This window comes from Ischnura elegans, chromosome X (genome assembly GCF_921293095.1).
Source record: "Ischnura elegans chromosome X, ioIscEleg1.1, whole genome shotgun sequence".
NCBI classification, from domain to species: Eukaryota; Metazoa; Arthropoda; class Insecta; order Odonata; family Coenagrionidae; genus Ischnura; species Ischnura elegans.
The window spans coordinates 100,912,327-100,939,098 of NC_060259.1; the positions used below are offsets into that span (position 1 = coordinate 100,912,327).

The 26,772-nt window shown below is 37.6% G+C and overlaps 1 protein-coding gene across 1 annotated transcript in view; it reads right to left on the minus strand.

Moving 5' to 3' along the window:
* LOC124171901 overlaps positions 1-26,772 on the minus strand; it is a 139,764-nt gene that overhangs the window by 72,586 nt on the left and 40,406 nt on the right. Inside the window, exons 11-20 of the mRNA XM_046551298.1 lie at positions 24,470-24,716; positions 24,234-24,377; positions 18,690-18,779; positions 12,817-13,011; positions 12,593-12,726; positions 6,749-6,854; positions 6,515-6,661; positions 6,003-6,084; positions 3,304-3,463; positions 2,874-3,031 (exon numbers count right to left, since the gene is read on the minus strand). Coding sequence (XP_046407254.1) covers positions 2,874-3,031; positions 3,304-3,463; positions 6,003-6,084; positions 6,515-6,661; positions 6,749-6,854; positions 12,593-12,726; positions 12,817-13,011; positions 18,690-18,779; positions 24,234-24,377; positions 24,470-24,716 — 1,463 coding nt within the window. The remainder of the gene's footprint in view (positions 1-2,873; positions 3,032-3,303; positions 3,464-6,002; positions 6,085-6,514; positions 6,662-6,748; positions 6,855-12,592; positions 12,727-12,816; positions 13,012-18,689; positions 18,780-24,233; positions 24,378-24,469; positions 24,717-26,772) is intronic.

Below are 26,772 nucleotides of genomic sequence, written 5' to 3' on the forward strand. Positions count from 1 at the left end.
AAAATTGTTCGTGAGTAGGACAAGCAACGTAGAGCGATGGCGTATGCGAAGAGAGGATCGGAACTCTTTCTACTCCCTCTTATGCCGCTAGTATCGACGCAGTTATCAAAATTTCCTCTTTCAACTAGTACTGAAAGAGAAAGAGGAAATTTTGATAACTGTCGAAATTCCAGGCATACGTCTGCAAAACCGCACGATAGGATAAAAAAAAATACCGTAAAATTTTTTTTCTTTATAGCTTCCTTCCTCAAAATAGGGGTGCGCCTCTTACACGTGTGCGCCTCTTACACAAGCTTATACGGTACGATAGGGAGAAGCTGAGTGCCGTGGGATAGTTACATTATCGCATTTCCCAAGATCCGGTATCCCCCTCCATTCAGCACTCGCCTCTCCCTGTCTGAAGCTTTCCTCTTCTCCGAAATAAAAAAAAGGTCCCAGCTCGAGCATCGTATTACGAAGACCTTAGCTTGGAAAGAAAATATCAAGTTACTCGAGAACAAAAGAAACCTTTTTCACGCTTCCCCCTTTCTCGACCACTGACTTTTTTTTAGCTGACTCGCTACAAATATCCCCACCTCTGGAGGTCAACTGCTGCATGAATCACCGATTAGCTCAAAAGGTGTGTAGAAATGAATTTCGGCAATTGGTATTATACTTTTATTATATTGAGATATTAGTGATGTACACGTAATTCAGTAAAGATTGATACGAAACATGACATATTTTTAACGTTATTTAAACATTTTAAGCAAGGAAAGAGTTGGAATAATACGATGGTGATTTCTGGCGAATAACGATATCCTCGCAGCTGATAGAGAGCTTCACGGCAGTTGATGCGATTTTTTTCGAAAACAGGGCGTCTGGTTACAATTTACGAGTTATGCTACAAGTTTCACTTGTCTGAGTTGCTAACGAAGCGATGTCTTCCCTGGATATTTTGTTTCTCTCGACTAGCAATCTGAATTCATCTGCTCATCTAGAGCTACGCTACTTATTGTTAGAAATGAGTGGGTAAGTTGCCTTCTCTATAGGATAAAAAATTTCATCGCGCAGTCATATGGTCATGCTTCACCCTCTGCAGTAAGTTCTGCCTACGCCGTACGCGATAGCATTAGTGCCGAACTTCACCTCGCACGAGTGGTTCCTTACTTTCCGGGGTGGGTTGACTTAAAACTAGCGAGTGTTTTCCGCGTGGGTTCAATGGAGTCCGGTTTCATTTTTATTAGTTTTATTCTTATTCTTGATCCATTTCATAACCAATCACTGCGACGGCGAAATCAGTTGTTTGAGGCATAACACGAACATTTCTCTAGTAAATACGTGTACTTGAAATGGCATTTGATGGGTAAGAATTTTTACATCAGACAGAAATGCATAATAGCCGTGAAAATTCCGAGTGGAGTGCAAACATTTTTTTAGCAAGGCCGCTTGTTCCTTTAGGATGTTAGAAAGAGAGATAAGTCGAATCAACAATATAACCTAAGTGTTTCGATAGTGTAATAATATTCCTGTAATCAGCTGAAATCTCGTTTGAATCCATTAATGAATGTCATAATTCGCAAAAATCCAGCTGATCCTGGGACATAGGCAACCCGGACAACCATTCCCGCATTGATCGTTTTCCCGCATTCATCGTTCTTTTCATCCATCCCCCTGAAAAACGACAGATCGAGGTTCCACTGTATAAACAAAAAAGAAGATTTGAGGCAAGCAGTAATATTTGTATGCGTAAAATGATAGAAATTTCGTGTGTACTTAGCGCAAGTTCACGTTTTATCACGAGAGCGTTTAAGATTTTTGATTAGGCTACACTGCGTTGCAATGTTTTCCCGAGGAACGAATTTGCGCTATATCGAAATTGCGCTAATCGAAACTGCGCTATACAAGACATGGGTGTACAGAGGGGATAAAAATAATTTACATAACTTCAGGCATGAAGTTGACCACTCCCAAACATTTGCCATCACCAATCCCATCCTCTGAAAGTACTAGGAAACAGAAAAGGTGCGGATTGTGTCACAATAAAGCGTAAAGAAAATTGTGACATACATGAGCAAGAGTGCAAGATATTTGTATTGAATGCTTTCCTTGGTGCGACCAAGAGCACAAAATACGCCTACAATGCTTATTAATTTTGTATTACATTTATTTGGATGAACACTTCAAAATGATGCTTTCTCTTTCTTGAATTTTCTTTTTTTGTGGCATTGAAATGGTGAAGCAATGTACGATGTGTATACATTACGTAAAACACTTGTCATAATTATGGTAAAATAGACTTGAACTGCAAGGTATCATGCATTAATGTATTATATTTTTTATTTTGTGTGACCCAAAGATTTAAATCAATTATGCCATTGCAATGTAAAGTTATTTATGCATCAATTTTGTAAGTCACCTACAATACTAATTTATTAATTTTCTTTAATTGCATTTTACCATGCACTCATATATTATGCATTTACTACTTTGTGAAAATATTTATGAAATTTATTATTATAACTATTTATGATAGCATTCAAGTAAGGAAGACATAAATTCAGATATTACTACAAAACATTAGTTCCACTTTTGCTGTAGAGGGTTTTGATATATTTTTTCAGCAATGAGTACATTAAACCCACTGGAAAACAAGGCAATTTAGTTTTGATCAGCATAAGTAACTTTCTCACTTTGTCCTGCAGAGGTGGGGTAAGCCAGCGGAATGAGAGAACTCATGATGCTGTTAAAATCATGCTCAATTACTATCAAATTACATGCATACACGAGTCTTTTTAATGGCTCATTTGGGCATCATTTCATTATTTGAAGACCAAATGAGCCAAGTTAAAGAAAATTTTGCCAAGAGAACATGAAATTTAACTCAAACTTACTTAAATTACAAACAGCGAGCATTCTCTGCAACAATTTCTGGATATTTTTCGCACAGTCGGCTTTCAATGATGATGAACTGAGAGATGACAATATCCACTCCAAACAGTTACCAAAAGCATGAAGTTCTGCATCCCCCTCTACAGACAGCAGCAATTGCCTGGAAAAATATCCACACGACCACTCAGAAAACCATGTGCCTCAGGATGCTCATCTCATCACACTTTCCTGCTTCAAATCTGGAGATGTGAATCTCAATTATCAATGGAATGAATTGACAAAATAAAAGGAGGATGACTTCAGGATGCATCAAATTTTGGATTTGACCAATTTCTCCCACGTCATTTTGCATCATAACTGGACAAAGGCATACTTGGATGTTTAGATTAGTCCTCATATACACCAATGAACAAAAATCAAAATAATACTTACGTTACGAGAGCAACAGAGAGTGAATCACCATCATCATCATCTTCATTGAAATTAACTAAAATATCAATAAGAATTTCTTCCACACCACAATCAAGAATCTCAGACAGCTTTTTCATCTGTAGCAGCAAGTCTTTTGTAGTCATATTTGAATACGTTGGGCCTATGAAATAAAAAAGTAGCCCTGATGAGTTAATAGAAAAAAATAAATATATATGTAAAACAAAGTTGTAAATGATGTTAGTTGAACCATTTTTAACTTGAGAATGGCTGTTCAAATTTCAATGACATTTAATTTTTTGGATTCATCTCAGCCACGGATAACAGAATAAGCATTAAAAATTACTGAAAGTTCATGATAAACCTTGACATCATGTGTATTTTTTAGGAGTTGGTAACACTACAAAAGCTGTCCGCAGTTGGTCAAAACTAATGATTTTTTGTTTTAACCAATTTAATGACTAAGCTTCATAACAATATTGAAAAATCATTTTAATAGTTTAGAAAACATTCAAATTAAATTAAAATGATTAAATTTGAGTTAAGCCCAGCTTGAGTTGAGTACATAAAAACACATTACTAATGTTAACAACTGTGTGTGTGTTAACGATTCTCAAAGCAATAATTGACAATCAATAATGGCTGTGTTCCTGTCAATAAATCGAGCACATTGATTTCATTTCCTCGGAATTTCATTTCAACGAAAGAAGAACTGAACTGAGAGAAATGTTTGGGTAAGTGAGCAATTTTGGCAGTTAAGAATGAAGATGTGAACACTTACACTTCTTTACTCAGAATCAATTCATTAGCATTCTGGATTCACTTGAAACTATTGACACAAACAAAGACGAAGTCACCAACTATCCATCTGATTTTTTAACATGCCTAGCTTACTACCTTACATTTTACAGCTGAAGGTTGGCTCGGTGGTCATGATGCTTCCAAAACTAAACCAACCAAAACTATACAACGGAAAGCATTTAGTGATGATAAAAACTGATAAATAATGTGATTCACGCAGCTATACTGAAAGGAAATTTCAAAGATAAGGAATTTCCCTCACCAAGGTTTCCCATGATCAAAACCAATATGCCCTTTGCATTTAAACAAATTCAATTCTCTATTCGTATTGCATTTGCAATGACAATTTACAAATCACAAGGAGAGTGTTTGTGGCTTGAATCTAGATAACCCATGTTTTTCTCATGGCTAAATGTATGTGGTATGTTCACAAGTTGGTAATTCATCCTCTTTATTTGTTCTTGTGCCTGGTAACAAAACAAAAACTGTTGCATAACAGAAGATCGTTGACTTAATAGGCTAATAGACTCATTTCCCCTGGACCAGGAATCAACCCACATACCTTAGGCTTTCCTGGCCAATGCGCAGACCACTACGCTATCCAGATTCCTTAATTCCCATGGCAATTTTACCGAGGCTCATGGTAACAGACTTTGGGCCCTGGCGGTCCATCAAGGATGGCAATGCGAGGGAGAAACGACTTCCAAGAAGCCACAACTGGTTGAGAACATCAAACTTGTGGCTCTTCTTATTTGAGGGTGCTCATGCTACGCTTGTATCCTTGAAAGTTAAGCTGTTTGGACAATGTTTAGCATTGGTATCTGTCTTGTAGCAACTAGAAAGCTTTGCGTCAATCAATTAGACCTTCAAAAACTTAAATACGTACTCTTAGAAATACATCGTATTTGGTCTCATTCTTTTTTGAATCTTGAGCAATTCACCCAATTGCCGAAAGCTATCAATACACCTTCAGGCCCAGTAGGTGACTCACCTAACATTTGGCCTCCAGAAATGGAGAATTGAAGCTGGTTGGCCAAAAAAGGACAATTGGTGAGATAAGGTAGGAATGAAACACGTTTCCATTGATGTGTAACTTAATATTTCCTTCAAATCTAATGACATATGGTCTGCGTTATCTTGGAAAGGAAAAAAACATCAGAGACATGGGCTGATGGAGGGCCAAGGGTGTTATTTTTTCAATCTGCGACATAGTCACTTTTGACGTGGTTATTATCATACACCACTGAGATTTCCCCAATGGTTATTCAATCTCTTGGGAAGAGTCACAGTATATGCCTGCCGTATTTTGCCTTAAAATTTTCCACCACTGAAATTCTGTTGCATAACCCCTACGAGGGCTTATAAACAAAATGGTTCATAACTAGGACAAGCATTGCAATGCACTGGCGCATGCAAAGAGAGGATCGGAAATCTTTCCACTACCTATTATGGGACGCTACATTCACGAAAGCATAAATTTAAAATTTTGGATCCAGAAAGGATTTCTTGAGCTAATTTGGATTAGAAGTATAAGGTGAAGGGCATTATCCGGGGATATTTGGATTCGAGGTATCCAATCTGACCATCTCCACTTAAAATTAATTCTAACCTTGCTAAGTGGAATAGAAAGACATTTTGCATAAAAGGTCAGTTTTTGCATTTTTCACAAAGCTATCACATGAAATGACTTCATTGCAATAAAGAAACCACTACAACATGGCAACCATCATTTCTCACAACACCATAAGCATTCACTAAATGAAAGCTCTGGGGGAAATAACAACAGAGCATATTATTACTATTAGGACCAATAACACATTCAACCGAGTGAAACTCGGTACGCGAGGGAGAAAGGGTACACTTAAAGACTTAAGTCTTGACTTATAGTTGAGTTCACTTACTGGCAAATTTTGAAAGACTTTTATTCAGTAGAGATGCATTCTGCCGTACGTCATCTAACTCAGCTTCAGAATCAACATATTTCTGGAAAAGAGAAAAAGTTCAGAATAACTGAGACATGAAAAAGCAGAAATCTTATGAACAAAATAACATCAACAAAGAGATATATCAAGAAAGAAACAATAGCAGGGTCATGCAAGTGGCTCAGCATTTGGAGCAAGAGGAAATACTTGACAACATACCTTACTTTTTCCTTACTTAAAATTCCAAGAGTCTTGAATTTTCTTCTTGGATTGCAACTTTAATAAGCAAAACGATCTAAATTCTCAAAAATTTAAGGAAAATATTTCACAGAGATGGACAGAAGGGATGGGAAATAATTAAGAAATGACTAAGAAAGAAAAAAATCTCACCCTCAAGTTGTGTAGAACTCAAATTAATTCTTAAAATTATTCTGTAAATTGAAACACATGTACATATACAAATCCAGATTTAAATTCTATTGAAAATTTACCTTGACAAAGTAATCCCCCTTAAGTTTCTTCATCGGAATTTCTTCAATTATATACTCTCCTTCATCTAAGTCTTTCAGTACGTCAGCTAAATGCATCTCAAGAAGTTTGAGGTTATTTATATAAGTTACGTCTGTATTCTCAAAACCCTAGAAATTTCACAAGATAACATTTCATTCGGAAATAAAAATGAGCTGCAAAGGTGAAAGATAGATTTCAAGAGACAAACAGCTTACCTGGATGAGAGATGCAGCATGCACACTATGAACAATTCTTTGCAGAACAGCAATGCAAGTCTTTTTTGGAAGTGTATTCCACAGGTCAAAAGCTTTTTTGTAATCCCTATGATATAAATGGTAACAGTTTTATAAAAAAGCATCAAGTTAATTGATAATCACATTTAGATATAACACAGATACAACAAAAAACAAGTACTAGGCCATGAGTGGCCTCACATTAAGTCGTTGCCATCGTGGAAAAAATTAATTTAGACGACGACAAAAAAAGGAATTTTTGAATGGTACATCTAGTACTTCTAACAAAACCAACTCAAAAGATCCAATGTAAGAGAGCTTTTCTTGTGGTTCAATAAAATTTAACACAAAAAAGTGTCAAAACATGAATTTTCATGACACTACATAAATATTGCAACATAGTCACGTTATCACAAATATTTTCCTCTATCTATGACTCATCTCACTTTCCAAAGTAAAATTCACCACCATGAAATTTGGGAAAGAAGGGAAGATGTTGGTTTTCTCAAATTTTTGCCTTAGCCGGCTATTTTTATGATGAAGAAATAAACTTATAGGGATAAAGTTGATCACAGTCCTTAATATTTCAGGGTGCTTCCAATGTGGCTAAAGCAGAATGACTATGCATTCTCAAATTCCAGAGAAATTTTCCAAGCAGCTACCCAGGAAAGGAAACACTGAAGGCCATCCAGCCCTTTCTGTTTTTGTGCTTAACTGGCAGCTTTCTTCAAGGTGGGTCACAGGCACCATTTATCCAGAGACATTTACTTCTTCTCCATCCGCCACCTTGTGATTGTGTCAATAAAGTGTTGATGCAAACTTAACACCCTCTCACCGAAGCCAGCAGGAAAAGTGTTCTTTGTGCCTGAGCCTACGTTTCGGCTGGCCTTAATTTTTTATTTGGAAACGAGGGGATGCATCAAGTGGGTAGTGAAGAAGGATGGACACGGCACGGCATCTAAACATTTGCACAAACTTATGCCAAACACAAATTCAGATTCTTGTTGGTTAAATTTGACCAATTTCATTATCTTTCCATTGATGCTGCCATGCCTTTATAGTTCACCACAGCATTTAAGAGTGGAGTTCACACATGATTTTAATGGCATTTCCTGTAGTCCACTCACTGTCAAAATTTGAAAAATTTGATAACAAATGAAATGTACAGCAAACTCCCGATTAACCGGGCTAATATGGGGAGAGGAGTCACGAATAAATGGAAAGCACAAATAATTCAAACTTTCACTTTAACTTCTTGTAATTTTCATAATTTACGTGCATCAAACAATCTATCAACATTTATCCACATTGTCTGTTATTTCAGATTGCATTCCAGACTCAATGAGTGCTTTCTTTTCCCGACTGCAATCTTTTTAGCGGTGATAACATGATTTTACTCGTATTCCTACTGCTCCATGTAATACCTGGTTTCCGAAAACCATGCACCCTCAGCTGCGAGATCATGGAGTCAGAAAACTGGATTGCATGAATGCTTCAAAGCCACTGTGCGGCGACGGAAACTACACTGTCAGACACCACGCAGCATAGTTGTGTCTTGCGCAAGTCGCCTGGTATGCAACTGTTGTGGGACGCGGTTCCATGATCACTGAATGCGATCGCATACCACGATGCTTGGTAAACAGGAACATGTAAATACCATGATGGCAACAGCTATGACTCGTGCTATCTCTATTTCCACTCCCCCCCCCACCCACTACCTTCACTTCTACTATTCCCTTCCCCTCCAGTTTGACCTTGACTAGTCGCAGCATAAATATGCCCCAGTGCGACGAAATCTACGGTTCCCTCGGGCCATATTCAACCGCATGCTATGCCTTGTCAATAATTGCACATATGGGATATGAAATAAACAATTAAAAATCGTCGATTACAATTGTCTTCATTCACAATTGGTAAACCATTGAAGTATCTTCTAAAATTAATTGAGAGTTATTTTTACCGCAGCTGATCGTCCTCTGCAATAATGGAGCAGATGTCCAAGTAAACTTGAAACATTCTTTGTCTTCAACTAAAGAAAATTATTCCATTTTACAAAGGGTTCTAATAGAAATAATAAGTATGATGTAGCCTTTCATTCAAAAAACATGTGTCCTGGTGCTCATGCATCCGATTTTATTTTTTGTTGAAAAAATCAATGGAGTGTGAAGTCATGCATGGATAATCCGCAACACAAATAAACCGCATCCAGATAATTGAGTCTGCTGTAATCATGAAATTTTTCTTAGCATTTTCATTCACACACATGCAGTCTCGAAAGCAATACTTCGGAAGGCTGAGGAGGAGACCTGAGACCTGTCACCCAGGGTGTGAAAAGAGGAAGAGAGTAAGAAAATTCTTTTCAAACTCAGAGAACGAGACTCTTAATATTGAATCATAATATATAGAATTGAATAATAAATCATATAGAATTGAATATACACAGAAGACTACCCACTGCTAATGCTAGAGAATCACCCAAGGAGGCAGTTTCCATGCACTAACATTTGCACATCATCATCATCTTTAGTCAACAATCCTAAGATTGGTTTGACGCAGCTCTCCATTTCTCTCTCCTATCCGCTAGCCTTTTTACAGCAATGTTTTTCTTCTCTTTTACATCTTTTCTTTACATCTTTACAACAAGCCAACGTGCCTCAAAATGTGGCCAACTAAGTTGCCCCGTCTTCTGCTTAAGGTTTTTAGGAGGCTTCTCTTTTTCCCACTCTTCTTAGCACCTCCTCGTTACCTACACAGTCAATCCATTTCATTTTCATCATTCTTTGGTTGCGCCACATTTTGAATGCTTCCACTCTTGACTTCTCTGCTGCTGTCAACGTTCAAGCCTCCCTTCCATAGACAAACACACTCCATATGTAGCATCTGATGAATTGCTTTCTTACTTCAACACTTGTATTCTCAGCTGTAAGAAGATTCTTCTTTTTGTTGAAAGCCCTCTTTGCCTGCACTATTCTACTGAGTATTTCTTTCTTGCTTCGTCCATCGTTGGTAATTCGGCTTCCCAGGTAAGAAAACTCTTTCACCTCTTCAAGCTTATGCTTTCCTAGGTTAACCTTTGTCTTGGCCTCCTCTCTTTTGCAGCAAACTAATATCTTAGTCTTCTTTTAGTTAATTTTCAGCTAATACCTGGCCATTGTCCCTTCCATATTTGTCAAAGTCTTCTTCAAATCCTTCTCTGTCTCGGCTATGACTGCTATGTCGTCAGCAAATCTCAGCATACTAATGTTTTCTCCATGGATATTGACACCTGAAGCTTTCTCCTTGATTTCATTGGTGGCTTTCTCTGTGTAAACATTAAAAATTAAGGGGGAAAGTGCACACCCTTGTCTCACCCCTTTCCTTATTCCTGCTTCTGCACCGTTGGGTCCACATTTGATCACAGCTACTTGGTTTTCATACAAACTATGGACTATTCTACAATCATTGTAGAGCACTCAGATTTCTTTCAGACTTCTAAGCATTGAATTCCATTCCACGTTATCAAATGCCTTCTCTAAATCAACAAATGCTATGAAAGTCTGTTTGTTTTTCTCCATTCTCTTCTCTATGAGCAGCCTAAGAGCCAAAATTGCTTCGCTTGTGCCCTTGCTTTTCCTAAATCTGAATTGGTCCTCATTCAGGAATTATTCTGCTCTTCCTTCTATTCTCCTGTACAGCCATGCCTCGTATAATGCAAGTGATGCATTCCTTGGGGTCTTTGCACAATACGAATTTGCGTTATATGAGAGCATTTTAACATTGGGATGATAGGGATGCGTTCCCGGTAACATAGGTCTTGGGTATCGAATTTCCTCTAAACCATATATATTCCCATAAATAGCCATAGAACACCTTATTTATAAAAATGTTTATAGTTTAAAATTTATTTAAAGATAGTAGGCATGCATTTAAAGACTTATTTACATTAAAAAAATTCATACGTGCTTTTGAAATTCCCTCCTGTCGTGCAGGTGGGCTAACATCTGCTATCTCAAGGGTTTGTAATGCATTGGCGGCAGTTGACGATTTTTCAAACCAGTCTAAAAACAATTATTGTGTCACCCAGGCCCTTTTGTCGCTCATCGAAATGACAGGAAAATGCTACTTTGAATGCCATTTCATAGGTAGCAGAGTTTACGAATGATAAATCATTTTAATTTGGAGTCCTCTAAGGCATTAGCAGCTATGTGAAACAAGTCTTTTAATGCCTTGAAACCCCCAGGTTTTCCTTCCCTGAAAATGAATGAATGAGATTGCATTCTTTTCCCAAACAATATCATCTCATCAACACTAAAAACTAGTTGAGGGGGAAAGGAGCCACTTTCAATCACAGCTTGGAGTTCATCAGAAAATGTTGCGGTGACTGCGCTACCAAACTTGCAGATTCACCTGATATCGCTGCACTGAAAATACTTGCTTGCCATTTAAAATTCTGGAACCAACTGGAGCTTTCACCAAATGTCTCGGACTGACTACCACCCTCGTCTTTTTGAACAGATTTACAATAAACTTTCCGTACGTCTTGACCACTTTGTTGAAGTTGGTGCAGCTGAGGTCACATCTGTTTTGACTTCGTCTTTATTCAGAGTAAGGCATCGTGACTTTAAACTTCCACACATATCACTTTGACGCTCTCCATTTTCAAAATTGACCTCTTTCAAACACTCTTATAGGTTTGTGCTTTTTCTTGATAACTTCTTGATTTTTCTACCTGCATTCCTATTTTTTACCATTGTTCTCTTGGTTTTTACTCTGTATGGCTCTATCGAAATCACCTTCTACTGCTGGACTGTATTCCTGAAACGCAGAGGGCCTACGACTGCTGGGAGGGAATGAAGCCATTGTGTTGAGATTATATAGCGGACCCTTTTATGTGTTGATGCAATTCATACGCAACTCGGCCACCGCTCCATTTCTTCCCCGTGAATACCGTTGACCTTGAAGACTTGAAGGCTACACTTTATGCCTACAAAGTGCTAGAAATGTTAGCATATGCTCTGTCTCCGCAATTGAGCATTTGCTCACGCTCCTTGAAAAAGTTGAGCAAATGCTTATACTCCTGATTTTTATCCATACTTAGTGAAGCAAATGCTCCAAATTTTGTGAGCATAAGCTTTTGCTCACTTTTATTCATCCGGCCCACTGACAGTATTGATGGAAAAATGTCAATTGAATTCAATTTTGCAAGCAATCAATTTTCATTCATTCCGATTCACTAAAATTTTTCAGGAAAATCAACTGATAGAGATACTTTCTTCACGACTGAGGGCGTGCCTTTTCAACTTACTGGCCTTAGAGAAAAGTCTTTCACATGTGACGGATGATATTATCATAGGCCACTAGTGACGCTGCTGAGATAAATGAAATGATCAAGTTTAACCAAAGATTGAAGCTAAAAATTGAGTTTTCATCGAAACTCGAAGATCATGGCTTGATCTGAATTTACTTGACCTTTCACTGTTAAAATGATAGGATTTTAGTTTTGCTTTTCCTATATGAATTCTTCAGCCTAAAAAATTTAAAGTAAGTACTTATCTCAATTGATCAATGATTAACAAGCGTCTCATCATACAGGATAAGATCCTGCGACACCTATGCTAAAACATAACCCCATCACAGAGGTTGGCTCAGATTGCTAAATATAAATATTTAAATAGATCTTTTTAACTGAGATTACAAAGTATTTGTAAATAACAAACCATATCAGATGTATAAAAATGAACACAAAAAATATTGAAAGAAAAATACCTTTACTTTTCAGATTACTAGGTGAAAAAATGGATCACAAACTAGTATATTATTCATTAATAAATATAAAATATACTTCACCTTTGTCTGATGTAGCTTTCAGAACACCTAGTATACACCACTTCTTTTTTTGCTTCAGTTGCTGCCACACTAAGGCAATCGTTTAACATGTCATCATTCCCCACACTAATAATATGAGTAATGATCATCTCAAACTAAAAGAAAAAAGAAAATGATAAAAAATAGAACGGATAAAAGTCTCGGTACACTACAAATTCTTTATCACCAATAACAAGTCAACTTACATCTTGAATGACATGGCAACATTCCAAATGATATTTCTTCAAAGTGACCAACGCATTCATGATGTTGAGCTGAAGGGTGACACTCTCAGCTATTGGGTGATTGAGCAAAGTGGCCGTGCTCACAAGCTGTGACAATGCATCATCCCAAGGCAATGGGGCACTTTTCATCAGCTCCAAAGTGCACCTCCCTTTCATCTAAAGTAATAAGTTGACACAATAACACACAAAAAATATAACAATAGACATAACAATTATGCAAAAGCTTTTCATGCATTACTTGATGGGCAGGGTCTATTTTCCTAGATTCCTTACACTTAAAGTTAAGTCATCCAATTGATTAAGCATGTTTAAAATTGGAAAAGAGAAGTTTAATCACAATAGATACCAGAGTCACATGTGAACTAAACAGTGATCAAAGCATAATGAAATCATTTTGAGTCTGAAAGCAAAGCTACTCAGCTAGTACTAAGCAAATAAAATAGGATGGAATTATTACAGCTGCAGAAAGGGCTGAATAATTATATTGACAGTGGAACCTCGATCTAACGTTCCCACATTGGTCATTTTCCCACATTCATCTTTTGCCATTCCTGATCCGAAATAAATATCCATACAGACAGTGTAATTTTTTCCCCTCACCTATCATTCCCCGAAGCATCATTTTCCCGCATTGATCATTTGAAGATCACAGTCCCGATGTATTGTTTTCCCACATTCATTGCTGGACAAAAATGAAATGAAGTATTTAAAATGTATCATTTATGGCTAATGACGACAGGCACATAGTTTGAATCTTCGCCAAGACATGGAACTAACATTGGGAGAAGTTTAGTGCCATAGGATATTAATTATATTGCACATTTCCCTAAAGCTGCTATCCCCCTACGCACAGCCCTCAAATACGCAAAAATCCAGCGTTTCCTGGGACATAGGCAACCTGGTCAAACATTCCCGCATTGATCATTTTCCCACATTCATCGCTTTTTCATCCATCCCCCTGAAAAATGATAGATAAAGGTTCCACTATACTAGAAAGTATTTGATATTAGAGATCTCAAATTATTATGCTACAGGTACAATCTCGAATACCTCGAATACTTCGAAATTTGCGTAATACACTGTTGCACGCACATTAGGGTGGGCCGAAAAAAGGTTTTTTTTCCTGATCAAATTTGCCCTACGCGGGAAAGTTGCGAAATGATATAAGGATCTCGCACACAAAATTTTTTTCAAATCGGATAATATTAACCACTGCCGCCCGAGCTCTAAAGTTTAAAATTTTGCGAAAAATCAGGCTGATTTCAGAATCAAACGGCTATGAAGACGAATTTTATGAAAATATGGAATAATGGATAATATCAAAGAGTGGATACATGTTTATAGTTTATGAAAATGAAATTTGAAGTTTTTTTGACAGAATCTATGGTTAAAAAAATGTCAATGAATTAACAACAAAATTATAGTACAGACCACCCGCACAACACAACTCATTTTTGCCTACATTTCTAAAACTCCATTTTGGGGGCTAAATTGCAGGTAAAATAATATTTATTTCGATTGAATTACATTTCTTATCAAATAAGTCATCATATGGTGGTAAATAATCCCACAAAAAGTAATAATAAGGTAAATTATTTGAAATTAACATCAATCATAATGACGAATAACGTACCTGTGGAGCTATTTTCAACAAGAAATTCAGCCAAGGCTTAGAAAAAACAGAACCTGAACACCAAGCATTTCACTAAGTATCTCTCTGCTAGTTTTGTAAAGAAACTACCCAGAACTCACCACGAGGAAGAGGCTACCATCGAGGTCCACCCGTGTCCCCCCCAGCCAACCTTCCGAAGGACACGATTGTGAAAGCACATCAATTACTCTGAGAAAATTATTCTAATCTATTATTATTATTATCCGTCTCTTATGCACGATAATGCCCATCCATGCCTGCGTTCTATACTGCACACGGATTTTGATGCTAACATTATCATTTGTACCATCCTTTTAACTGCTTGTGTATGGCAGGGAAAAGGTACTTCTAATACAGATCTTTCCGTATCAAGGTCTTCCAAGTTTTTGTTTGTCATCCCAGCTACTATTGGTGATTGATTTACCTCAATTGGTTCACAGTCAACCAAGTCGATATAATTTTGAGCATCGAAGTTTAGAAAGATTTTGTGCTTTCCCGGCGAATGGACTGAGTGAAGAGTTCTCGGGATCGCCACCGGGTCAGGAACTCCATATCTGCCGACGTTTCGATGTCCGATTCGGTCATCGTCCTCAGGGCTGTCATGTGTTCTTTCCGGTGGCGATCCCGAGAACTCTTCACTCCATCGAAGGTTAGCTTTGGAAAAGTCGAATTTCCTCAATTCCTCCCTGAGTTGAGCTGATTTTCTCTTGATTTCAATGTATTTGTGATGGGCATTGCACGAATTTGTCTGCGTTCATTGGCTAACATTGCAAGCGGAATATTCTCTGGGTGAGCAAAATGACATTTCCCTGAATCATAGAGTAGCGGCGTAATTTGATGTCTCTATCTATATATTTCATAAGAAGAATCATGTTCATATAATATACTTCGGGAATTCTGTTCAATATTGTCTCAATTTTATTGAAAATCGCATTGGAGCGAAAACTTCGATAACAAATTTTGCCAGGGTCATCAGTTCTTTTGACGTTTCTGAACGATAGTTCATTGCAATGAAGCAGGCAAACAAACCAATGCAAAGGTCTTCTTAGGGTCATTTCCATTCTCCTGATTACTCCAGCATGGCTTCCGGTGTTAACCTCAGTTCCATCGCACACAATTGCTTGGAGTCCATCGATAATGATCATTTCCTCCCCTAGAAAATTCGTAATGGAATCTTAGGGGCCAATAGCTTTGCTGACACATGGGGTGACATGCCATAAGTAGCGTGAACCGGGCTCTTGAACGTGAGTTACATGCCCCTCACCTATTGTTTTTCACTTTGATTGACTATAAACGAAAGCAGAGTCTTTCCTCTCGTCGAAGTAAAGAGCTTGCAGTTTAACAGTTCCCACATTCCTCCAAAGAGACGTGCGCAATCTTTCTCTTTCCCTTCTAACTTTGTTCCTCTTAACAAAAAGTACATTGACTCCTTGAGTAACCAACCCGATATCTATTAGGTGCGCAGATGCAAGTGCTACAGAGGTATGGTTTGACATGCAGAATTATTCACAGCATAATGAAAATCTTGGCAATTTCAAATTACTTACACTAACCTTATTCCATGAAATACTCTCCTTCATTTGCATCACATAACTCTCCGTTCAATGTCATTTCATCACCTGAGTCTTCCGAACAGAAGTGTTATGACAAAATAGGGTGGAACATTTGGGTGTTCCTTTGTTCCTTCTAACCTGCAAAGCCTAGTCTTCCTATTTTTGGTCTCCTGCACATCGATGGCGCCTATCTTCATTTTCCTGCCAATTCTCTGTCCTTAGGGAATTCTCATTCTAAACAAGGCATTTTCGAAAGAATATCACAAACAGAATCAGTCTCACTAACGCAATGTACATGCCGCAACATCAAAAAGCTGACTTGCGTGACGAAGAAAGTCTTGCTTTAGATCAATGAAAGCATTCTTGTTGACAGATCGAAGAATATTGCAATTATTTCCATGATATTGAATAATTTGTCGAACAATTTGCCCATATCCAACAACTGGGATAGAGGATATAATGCCAAATGCCTTCAATGGCATAAGCCACTGTTTCCGTGATTCCCGACAGAGAAATAATGGTATTTTAACTTTCTTCTTCAATGTACCGAGAGTACAACAACATTTTCATCATCTCTTCATAAGTGGGCAAATCATTACCCATGAAATTTTCAGATGCAACAAATATCACGCACTTCACTCCACACCTGGTACGCTTTCCCTCTATTCTAACTATTGCGTCAATCGTCCCGTAATCCTTTGGAAGGTTGGTTGGGGGACACGGGTGTACCGCGATGGTAGCCTCTTCCTCGTGGTGAGTTCTGGGTAGTTTCTTTACGAAACTAGCAGAGAGATACTTAGTGAAATGCTTGGTGTTCAGGTTCTATTTTTTCTAAGCCTTGGCTGAATTTCTTGTTGAAAATAGCTCCACAGGTACGTTATTCGTCATTATGATTGATGTTAATTTCAAATAATTTACCTTATTATTACTTTTTGTGGGATTATTTACCACCATATGATGACTTATTTGATAAGAAATGTAATTCAATCGAAATAAATATTATTTTACCTGCAATTTAGCCCCCAAAATGGAGTTTTAGAAATGTAGGCAAAAATGAGTTGTGTTGTGCGGGTGGTCTGTACTATAATTTTGTTGTTAATTCATTGACATTTTTTTAACCATAGATTCTGTCAAAAAAACTTCAAATTTCATTTTCATAAACTATAAACATGTATCCACTCTTTGATATTATCCATTATTCCATATTTTCATAAAATTCGTCTTCATAGCCGTTTGATTCTGAAATCAGCCTGATTTTTCGCAAAATTTTAAACTTTAGAGCTCGGGCGGCAGTGGTTAATATTATCCGATTTGAAAAAAATTTTGTGTGCGAGATCCTTATATCATTTCGCAACTTTCCCGCGTAGGGCAAATTTGATCAGGAAAAAAAACCTTTTTTCGGCCCACCCTAACGCACATCATTGGTAGTTGACTCGGAAAAATGTACAAAACTCTAGTTGTTTAGTGCATGCAGTGCCGTTTTAGGCAAATTAACATACTACATCAAATTCATGGATTAGAGCGGTGAAAAGTGTTCGACGTGGGGAACCGAAAATGATAGGGTGAAAAAATCTGAAAATCCCCGGTTTCCCCCACCAGGAGAACCTCAGTGCCGTGGGATAGTAACTAAGTAGCACAATTCCCAAAATCTGCTACCCCCTCCATCCATCAGCCCTCTGCCCCTCCTCCGACGCTTTCCTCTTCTCCGAAATCAAACAGAAGGCCCCAGCTCGCGCAGGGTTCGTATTACGAAGACCATAAATCAAAAGCTTGAAAAGAATATATCAAGTTACAGGAGAATTATATAATCGTGTTCCACTCTTTCTCCCCCACTGACCTTTTTCTGCCTACCTGCTTCATAGTTCCCCATTTCCGGAGGTCAACTGCTGCATAAGTCATCTAGCCCAAAAGGTGTCTAACAATGACTTACGGAAATTGATATTACACCCTTATTGGATTGAAATATTAGTAATGTGCGCGTAATTTAAAAAAGAATAAGACCAAACACAATGTATTTCTGACTTTATTTAAGCATTTTACGCAAGAAAATAAATGTCGGAAAGATGAAGAAATACGACGGAGACTTAGCATTCTGGCGAAACTCTATATTCTCGCAGCCGAGCTTCTTCGAAGTTGATGCCATATTTTTTCCGAAAACATATCTCAAGTTACAATTTATGAGTTTTGCTATAAATCTCTATTGTTACAGTCACAGACAAAGGGATATTTTCTCAGGACATTTGATTAATATATTCACCAAAGGTAACCATACTTTATTTAACAATATATCTAAAAATGTTACTTGTTTTCCTTAAATTATTGATAGGACAAGTACATTAATATGTTCTAGTTGTAACATGTCATGATTGTTATTCATTCATTGATTTCAAGATCTTGCTATTCCTGTGCATGCAAAATTAATTTTTTTTATTTAACAAAATTGTTTTTTTTTTTCTTTGGCAAGAACATCCTACCAAAGGGAACTTCAGCCAATTTATTACATTTCAGTCAATAATTCACTTAGATAGTTTTTTCTGCATTAGGAATGGTCACCCTCTATACAGCAAAAACCTTTGTACAATAAAATTTTTGTGCTTATCTAATGAAGTTTGTCATATAAAAGTACTTACCTCTGCATCTTTGATGTATGCCGTCAGTGCAACAGCCTTTTTAATCCTCACTTCTAGTTCACCTGGCCAATACGTTGTGCTCATGAAATCCTGTAAATAGCATACAACATGAAAGACTGTTTCATCAACACTTCACATCTGATCATTAACAACATGAAAACAAAAATAAAACAGATTCATTATTTTTCACTCTAGACCTGGGGGGTGTTTCAGAGTCTCTCTTTCCGAGCGGATCGGGAGACTTGACGCGGATTCTACGTCACTTACTATCGGCCAGGCAATCCGCACGTTTCAGACTTGCTTCCTATCGACTCAAGGAAGGCTTTCCGACAGGATAGAAGTCGATTGGGCTAGAATGGCCGGAAAGTCATTCCGGTTGCAAATGGTGATCTTCTATATTATTTCTACTGTATAGATACCTTTTTCTCAACTTATACGCAACTAAACTCTACAAATGAGGTACCAAAATGCACAGAATTTATCAGAGAACATGCGACGGCATATCTCACTTCCTAAAAATTGCTATTGTTTCCTAAAATTGGTTTTAAATAATTAAAGAAAAACAAAAAAACCAACCGGTAAATATTCCTGACGTTAACGGTGCACAAACTGATACATTTGTTCATTTGCAACAATAGCTCGCATTCTTTAAATAACTTTTATCAAAATGCAGCTGATTTCATATTCAAGTCTCCTGTTGATACGCAAGTATGAGTCATCATGTGCGTTTAACAGAGGATAGTGTAATAACTTCCAATGCTGTGTTTAAAGAGGTCCTCTGACCTCAATTTGTACAAGAACACTCCAATTAAATTTGTACATAAGATCCTGCCTTTTTTTCTACATTTTAAAATTAGAAATGCACCTATCCCTCTGTGGACCTGCATTGAAAAGAGCGTGGGAAGCCCGATGGGAGCGGGCGCAGCGCGCTCGTCTATTATTATGCTGTTTTTTATTAACCATTTGGCTCTAATAAAATAATACCACTTTATTTCATGAGCGCTAATATATGTGGATGTTCTGCTAGAGTAATATTGGTGTAAGTGACTTTAATTGTCATGTAAATTAGACAATAACTGCGCAGACTGTATCACTGTCGGTGCAAGTTCGTTTGCAGGTTATTTGGACGAGTAATTTGGCAAAAAGAACGTGAAACAAGTTGGAATGCATTGCGTAATGACTTACAAATATGTTGGTAGCATAATGCATTGAATACGTGTCCATGGGTTTCGAAGTATAACAATTTGTCTAGTTTGATATGATTGTGTGCGTGACTTGGCATCAAAGTTACATCAAAATTAGATCATATGAGTCTTGGCTTCTGGGCGTTCCTCCGCGTTTAGATGTCCATAGTTGACGACAGTCTCTCCAGCCATCCGGCTGGCGTCTTCAGGTCAGAAGTAGCGATGCATGAAATTTGGCAATCTTATATAGGTGGCTTGGGGATGAGAGGCCGATTTTGATTGGTTGGAATTCAGGTGGGCTCTGGAATTGGTCATTGGAAGACCCTTTTCCATGTGTTGGCTAATGTGTAGCCGTCTTCTCTGTTGCAGTTCTCAGGGTGCTTCCAAATTTTATGCATCGCTACTTCTGACCTGAAGACGCCAGCAGGATGGCTGGAGAAACTGTCGTCAACTATGGACATCTAAACGCGGAGGAACGCCCGGAAGCCATGGAGACTCATATGAAGAAACGCCACGGAAACTTCAGATCAAAATCAAAATTAGATGTGGTTATAAGCCAAATTCAGTTGATTCCATGGCGTACATCATAAATATTCACTTCAATATGAAATATTAGTTCAAGCATAACGGGATTAGCCACGGTAATTACTATACGGAGTCACCCTCACACCATCTTGTCATGTATAGTCCACAAATTTCCTTGCCATTGTAAAAAGCGTCGGTGGCACAATAGGTTAAGGCACTAGGCCGTGAAGCAAAGATTGAGTGTTCGATTCTCGATCACAGGGATTATTTTTATTTTCTCTGTTGAATTATCGCACACTGAAATATAATTTAGAAGATACATATATTTAAAGGTTTAACAATAGTAACTGTTTGTCATTTTCGTACCAAATAAAATGGAGTTATACAAATAACCGAATACGTTCAATACAGATAACAAACTAACCACATTATTTCACGTTATTTTAACCTACATAACTCGAGCCATTAATAATAATGGACACCATTCAACCTAATTTAATCACTGTATTTCCTTCCAGCGTACCTCCACTTTTACGGAAAATTTGTAAGAAGTTTACGGTATATCATGAAGGCAAAACATCATTTGTAATGGTCAATATTCATATTTAAATGAGATACTGAATGAAAATATGACAACTTGGTTAAACAACTGAGTAAGTAAACCATATGTTGTTGGAAAAAATGATTGATTTCGCGATTACCTGTAGTTTGGTTCTTACGATACACAAACTAAACAATCAACTATGCTCTCACGAGAATGAAAGAACAAACTAGTTTAAAATTTACCTTCATTCCCGTAATTTGCTCAAAATGACAGGGTATTACATTAAAAAAAACTACAGACAGACAATTCTAAAATAATTTTACCCCGCAACAACATCAATTATGTGACAATGTATCAATTAGTACTTATGTATGCCCGAATAAATTATTTTGGCTCCCTTGTGAAGCGTCAGACCTGGCAGAAGGTTATTTTCGCTCCTCACTTGTGTCTTGAAAACCGTGATGTTTTATCGTTTCCTGTTTAGGATGACTATTGATGTCATACCAAAAGCGGAACTCTTTCCGATAGTATGTGTGAAATGCATGGAAAGCGAGCGTAGGATAGGTTCCCGATCGACTTGGACAGAATCCGTTTCTGATGCCGCCAATCCTATGAAACTCTGAAACACCCTCATGTGCAAACAAGAAATTTTAAAATTGAGTTGGGTTAGGTAAAAATTCTTGAGTTTCAAATTAGTTCAAGTTATGAGTATCACAATTTTAGCAAAAACTACATCCATTAATTCAATTCCAGAATACCTTCCTCATGAAAGTTAAATAATAAAAACCTAATTTTGCATGTAAGTCCACAAAGCCTCATAAAGTTTTCAAAATAACTATGATGTACTGAGTAGATTGCATTTGCTAAAGAAACAGGTTGATGGTTTAACATTTAGAGATCGCTCGAGTGCACTAACTGCAATAGTACAGTGCAACCTCGATAAAACGACACCCCACGGTGCACCAATAAACACTCACTATAGCGAATTGTCGCTTTACCGGAGGTGGAGCAAATAATGGCCAATACATCTATTGCGAACAGTTATACAGGAACAGGAGTGGTGCAGTGACAGATAAATTTATATCCGATAAACGTAAGCATAAATCCAGACGAAAGGCGATGTTTTTTTGCATCACTAAATTTCCTTACTCAAACAACAACTAACTATCCAAACAATTTATAAGCGCCGCACTGAATAAAAATCATGCGAAGCATTGTTTTGTCAATCATTATGCCAACGCCGACGAAGCCATTTTTCTATCCACTTAATTAGTGCATTTACGTAATCATTCTATTACTTTGGTATTTTCCACTAAAAATTCAAAAATTAACTGATAAAACTATATCGCGGTTATATAATGCCTCATATGTTTCCATAGGTGTACGTTGATTGCTCCTGTACGTTTAGCGGCAGTGAAGTGAAAAAACGTATTGCGTTTGTTTCTGCAGTCGAAAATGGTGGAAGGTTGTATAACGTTACTGCCTTGGAAGACTTTTTCTATCAGTTAATGTAATATCTTCTTTATATACGGTAAAAAGTTTGCTAAGCTTGAAAAATGATGTGATTAAAATTGCCGTTGTTAAAAAAGTTTCTTTTCGAGTGTTACGCTCGCGACGTATTTGAAATAATACACAGAGTTTACCACGGCACTGCAAACGAGAGTCAGTTGTTCTGTTAGTTCTTCCAGCGGCCACCAGGGGATGCTCGGCTACCCACGTGACGGGAGAGAGCGCCAGTACGACTCCAACCACTGACGCGAATAGTTCACCCCTGTGAATCCGCAACGGAGAATAAATACGTCCATCCGGACAATTCACGCTGAGTGTCATTGCATCGTACATCCTACATAATCGCTAAGGCGCACTACCTACCTTTAGAGGCATCATTGCAAGAAATACCTCGTACTGCAAGGATTTTGTCGGGGAGTAGGATGTAAAAAAGTACCGTTTCGTCTATGTTATATCACGCGGGGAATACTTCATAAGATACTTATGATTGGAGTCCTTTCTTCCACGACTTCAGGTTTACACCGCAGGGATCACCTGCAATTATAAGGGGAGATAGCGCTTTGGTGCTTTGCATTAGTATAATCAACCTTCCGCACTCTTGAAATTCTCGATTTGCAATCTATCCCTGAAATACTCCGCTTTAGGCTTAGGCGTAGCCCCTTTCTCAGAAGTTCCCGCAGACTGGAGTGGGCAAAACCACCCGAACAAAGCTCCTTATAACTCAACATAGACTGCTCTCCTTGGGCGCTTTTGTTTTTTTTAATCGTGAAGAGCGAATAGGAAGATAAATTAATTTCAACACTCTCATATTACTCCTTCCTTTTTATTTTCTCGCTTAGACGTGTTTGGTGTTTTTTTGGCCAAGGTGTCTGCCATCAAATGCTTTCTATTCACGCAACTCACGGACGTGCGGGTATGCTGCCAACTGCTTTCTGCCGCCCGAGGAACAAAAGAAGATCAAGCATTCGCGAATGCTAATGCCAAAATGTTTTAATCAAAATTAACTACTTTTTTATCGAACGACAGTTTACCACATAAATTTGAGACTGAGCACTCCATTAACTTCATTTCTAACAGATCGCTAGCAATTACAGAGATTAAGAAGTCTTAACGTAAGTTTTTCCGGAGGTGAAACCCTCGCTATGGCGAGAGCCAACACCAAAAGGGCCTCGTTAAAACGAATATTTTTAACATGCTTATTATAGGGTCCATTTACGGTACATCTGCTATTCGTCGTAATAGCGGGGGTCTCGCTATAGCCCGTACTCGCTTTAACGAGGTTCCACTGTAATTACTTTTCTCCAACAGACCAAAGGGCATCATTTTTATAACCATAAATTAAAAGTTACAGATCCTTTGCTGCAAAATTCACTTTGTTTTAACATCCAAGGACTCATTTTTAAGGAATAAAATATTTCAGTGTCCACCCTTGCACAGTGCACCCGTGCACTTCATACTTTCCTAAATGTTGTGCCGGATGCTTGCCAACAAAGCTCAGTTTCCTTTGGTGAACTCTCCCAGCTCTTGCCCTGTATTGCTCTCAGAGATAAGTAGGTACATATTCACTTGTAGTCTTAACCTTATGATGCTTACTAGGGATGGTCAGATTGGATACTTTGAATCCAAATATCCACAGATAATGCCCTTCGCCGTATACTTAGAATCCAAATTCGTTGAAGAAATTGAATCTGAATCCAAAATTTATAGAAAGAATCCAAAATCTGAATCCACATCAAGGCCCTTGAAATAAACCTTTACAACTTAAGGTTGTTATTACTATACCTTAACGACATCTTCTATGACAGCATCAAAGCTCAATCCATGTTTAGTAACATATTTCATTACAAAACCAGATAGAAGCTTCTCATAATCACAGATGTTGTTTATCTTACATAGTAAAATATGAACCAGCTGCTCTTTCTCGTCCTGCATGAAATAAAATTATACATAGTAGATATTAGTGGTAGCAACATTACAGTGATTGTAGGACAAAAGATAACGACAGTATTTCAACTCACCATGTCGTAATCTGAGAGCTTAATATTAATCCCAAGCTCATATTTGAAATACTTAATATCTTTCAATGACTCAATCACATCATGCAGCAAGTGCAAAGAGTCCCAATTGCTTCTCTTTGGATTGTACACAAAGTCTATTGCAGGAAGAAAATCACTTTTTTCATCCTTTGCATGGTCCAAGTATGAAAATATATTCTCGGCAAAAGTTAGCGCGACATCTGGCCAATTTTCGTAAGACTCTAAGTACCTGAAAGCATTAGATAATACAATATTTTTTAATAACAGAAGTACCAGAAGCTTGAATTTAATGGCAAAACAATTATAAGACAATAACACGCAGAAGACACCACAGTCATTCAATTTCAAATCAACACAGAAAGGTACAGTTTTCAACCTGACCCTCTTCGATTTTCATGAAATTGGTGTGTTCATTGCACATGACGAGAGAATGGAAAACACCAAGTAACAAAATTTTAGCACAAGTAACATAAGAGTAATGGGCACTCTAAGTTCTAAAAATGTGCAGAAAATTTTACCAACACTTCTAACATGAATGGCTGTAACTTCAGTTCTAATAAAGATAGAACAGTGAACTGTGTAATTTTGGAAAGGTCTTTAACACCTTATAGACTGCAGGGGTCATTTGACTTATTTTCAAAATTAAAATTAATTTTTCTCTCATTAAAATATTTTTTTAAATTTTTTTACTTTACTTTCTTATTTTAAATTTTTTGCATACTTTACTTCCTTCATTTGGGTCTTAAGTTTGATAAATTAATAAATAAATTAAATTTAACTGTTATGTTTTGTTTTTAATTTTTATGACATTTGGAAAAGAAAAGGGTGCAAAATATCATTGAAATGCACCAATAAATCGTCCAATTTATGCCCTCAAGGCAAAAAAATATTTTGGGGAAAGTGTGCTGAAAAAATCTGGGTTCAATAGATTGAATCAAAATAGAGGTAGGTATCGCATTGCAATGTACATAAAACAAAACTAGACTGATAACAGCGTCGCTGCTCTCCATTTACAAACCATGTTCCTTCATATCATGTTCCCATATAATTACTGCACATGTTCCCCATGGTAATCTCTTATGATTGTGTAGTCGGGGCTCCAGGACATCGGAGCTCCGCAGCAGTTCATATCATCTCAGCTAAATGGTAATGACGTTAGAAGCTTTTGAGGCAATCCAAGGTTGACTTTCGTCCTTTGCCAGGAGCACCTAGGGAATGCTGCGGCGAGGGTGTATACAATTTTCAGGTTTTGAAAATCCCAACTGGAGTAATGTGAAGTTATGTTCTTTATTCATCTCAATGAGTTGCAAAAATTAATACAGGAACGGTTGACATGACGTTGTGCTGTTGAGCATGAAACTGAAAACATCACACATCTATTTATTGCTTCCCCCCGAGGCCTCTCAGTGATATTTCAGCCTCCTTTACGAGCACGAATATTGCTCTTAGTTCAAATTTGCCGTAGAAGGATATCAAAACCAAAAAGATACCGCAATCACCGTGTATGTGTAACTACTTTTGAATAAGACAGATGATTGCCAGAGATGTGAACATTATCACGGAAGGTCCATATAATCAGTGATACCACTTGTTGCTCTATCTTTGTTTTATTCTCCTTAGAGTAGAGTCCGGAATTATGAATTACGGAATATCTATCCCTATGGAAAGATTTTCTAGAATTATGCCGACACTATGTTTTCTGTAGCCCTGGCGAAATATAACGGCAACATGAGCCGTTAAAAATGCTCCCTTACCAAAAAATTGGCTTCTAAGGCGATCCAAAAAGATAGTCGTACTTCTAGTATGGAGGTAAGTCAACGGTTATTCAACACACGATGGTAAAAGCAGCATGCATCGTCTCATTCCACGGGCTGACACCACATCTGCGGCACTAATGGAGCCAGGGAAAGTTGCTTACGCAGCGCAGTTATCAAAACTAACTCAACTTGTATCTCATAGCCAGTGGGTTTAAATGAAACATGGTTAAACTCGATTGTTTCTGCCTTTACCTTGTGAAAATCCATTCTGAACAATAAAAAGTTGTATTGAATAAATCGTGTGAAAAGGTACCATAACTTTTTATTGTTCGAATCACGGTTAGACCTTGAATACCCATTTGCTTAACTCCGCTAGGTGGCAAGCATTTATTTTTGAAAGAACAGGAGTTAATGTAAATGCCCTCCAAGAATAACTCGCATCGTCATGTAATCACTGCAGTCAAATTCAAGGCGTGAAAGATAAGGCAGTCCCTTTTCACTCAGGAATGGCTTAGCACCATTAAATAG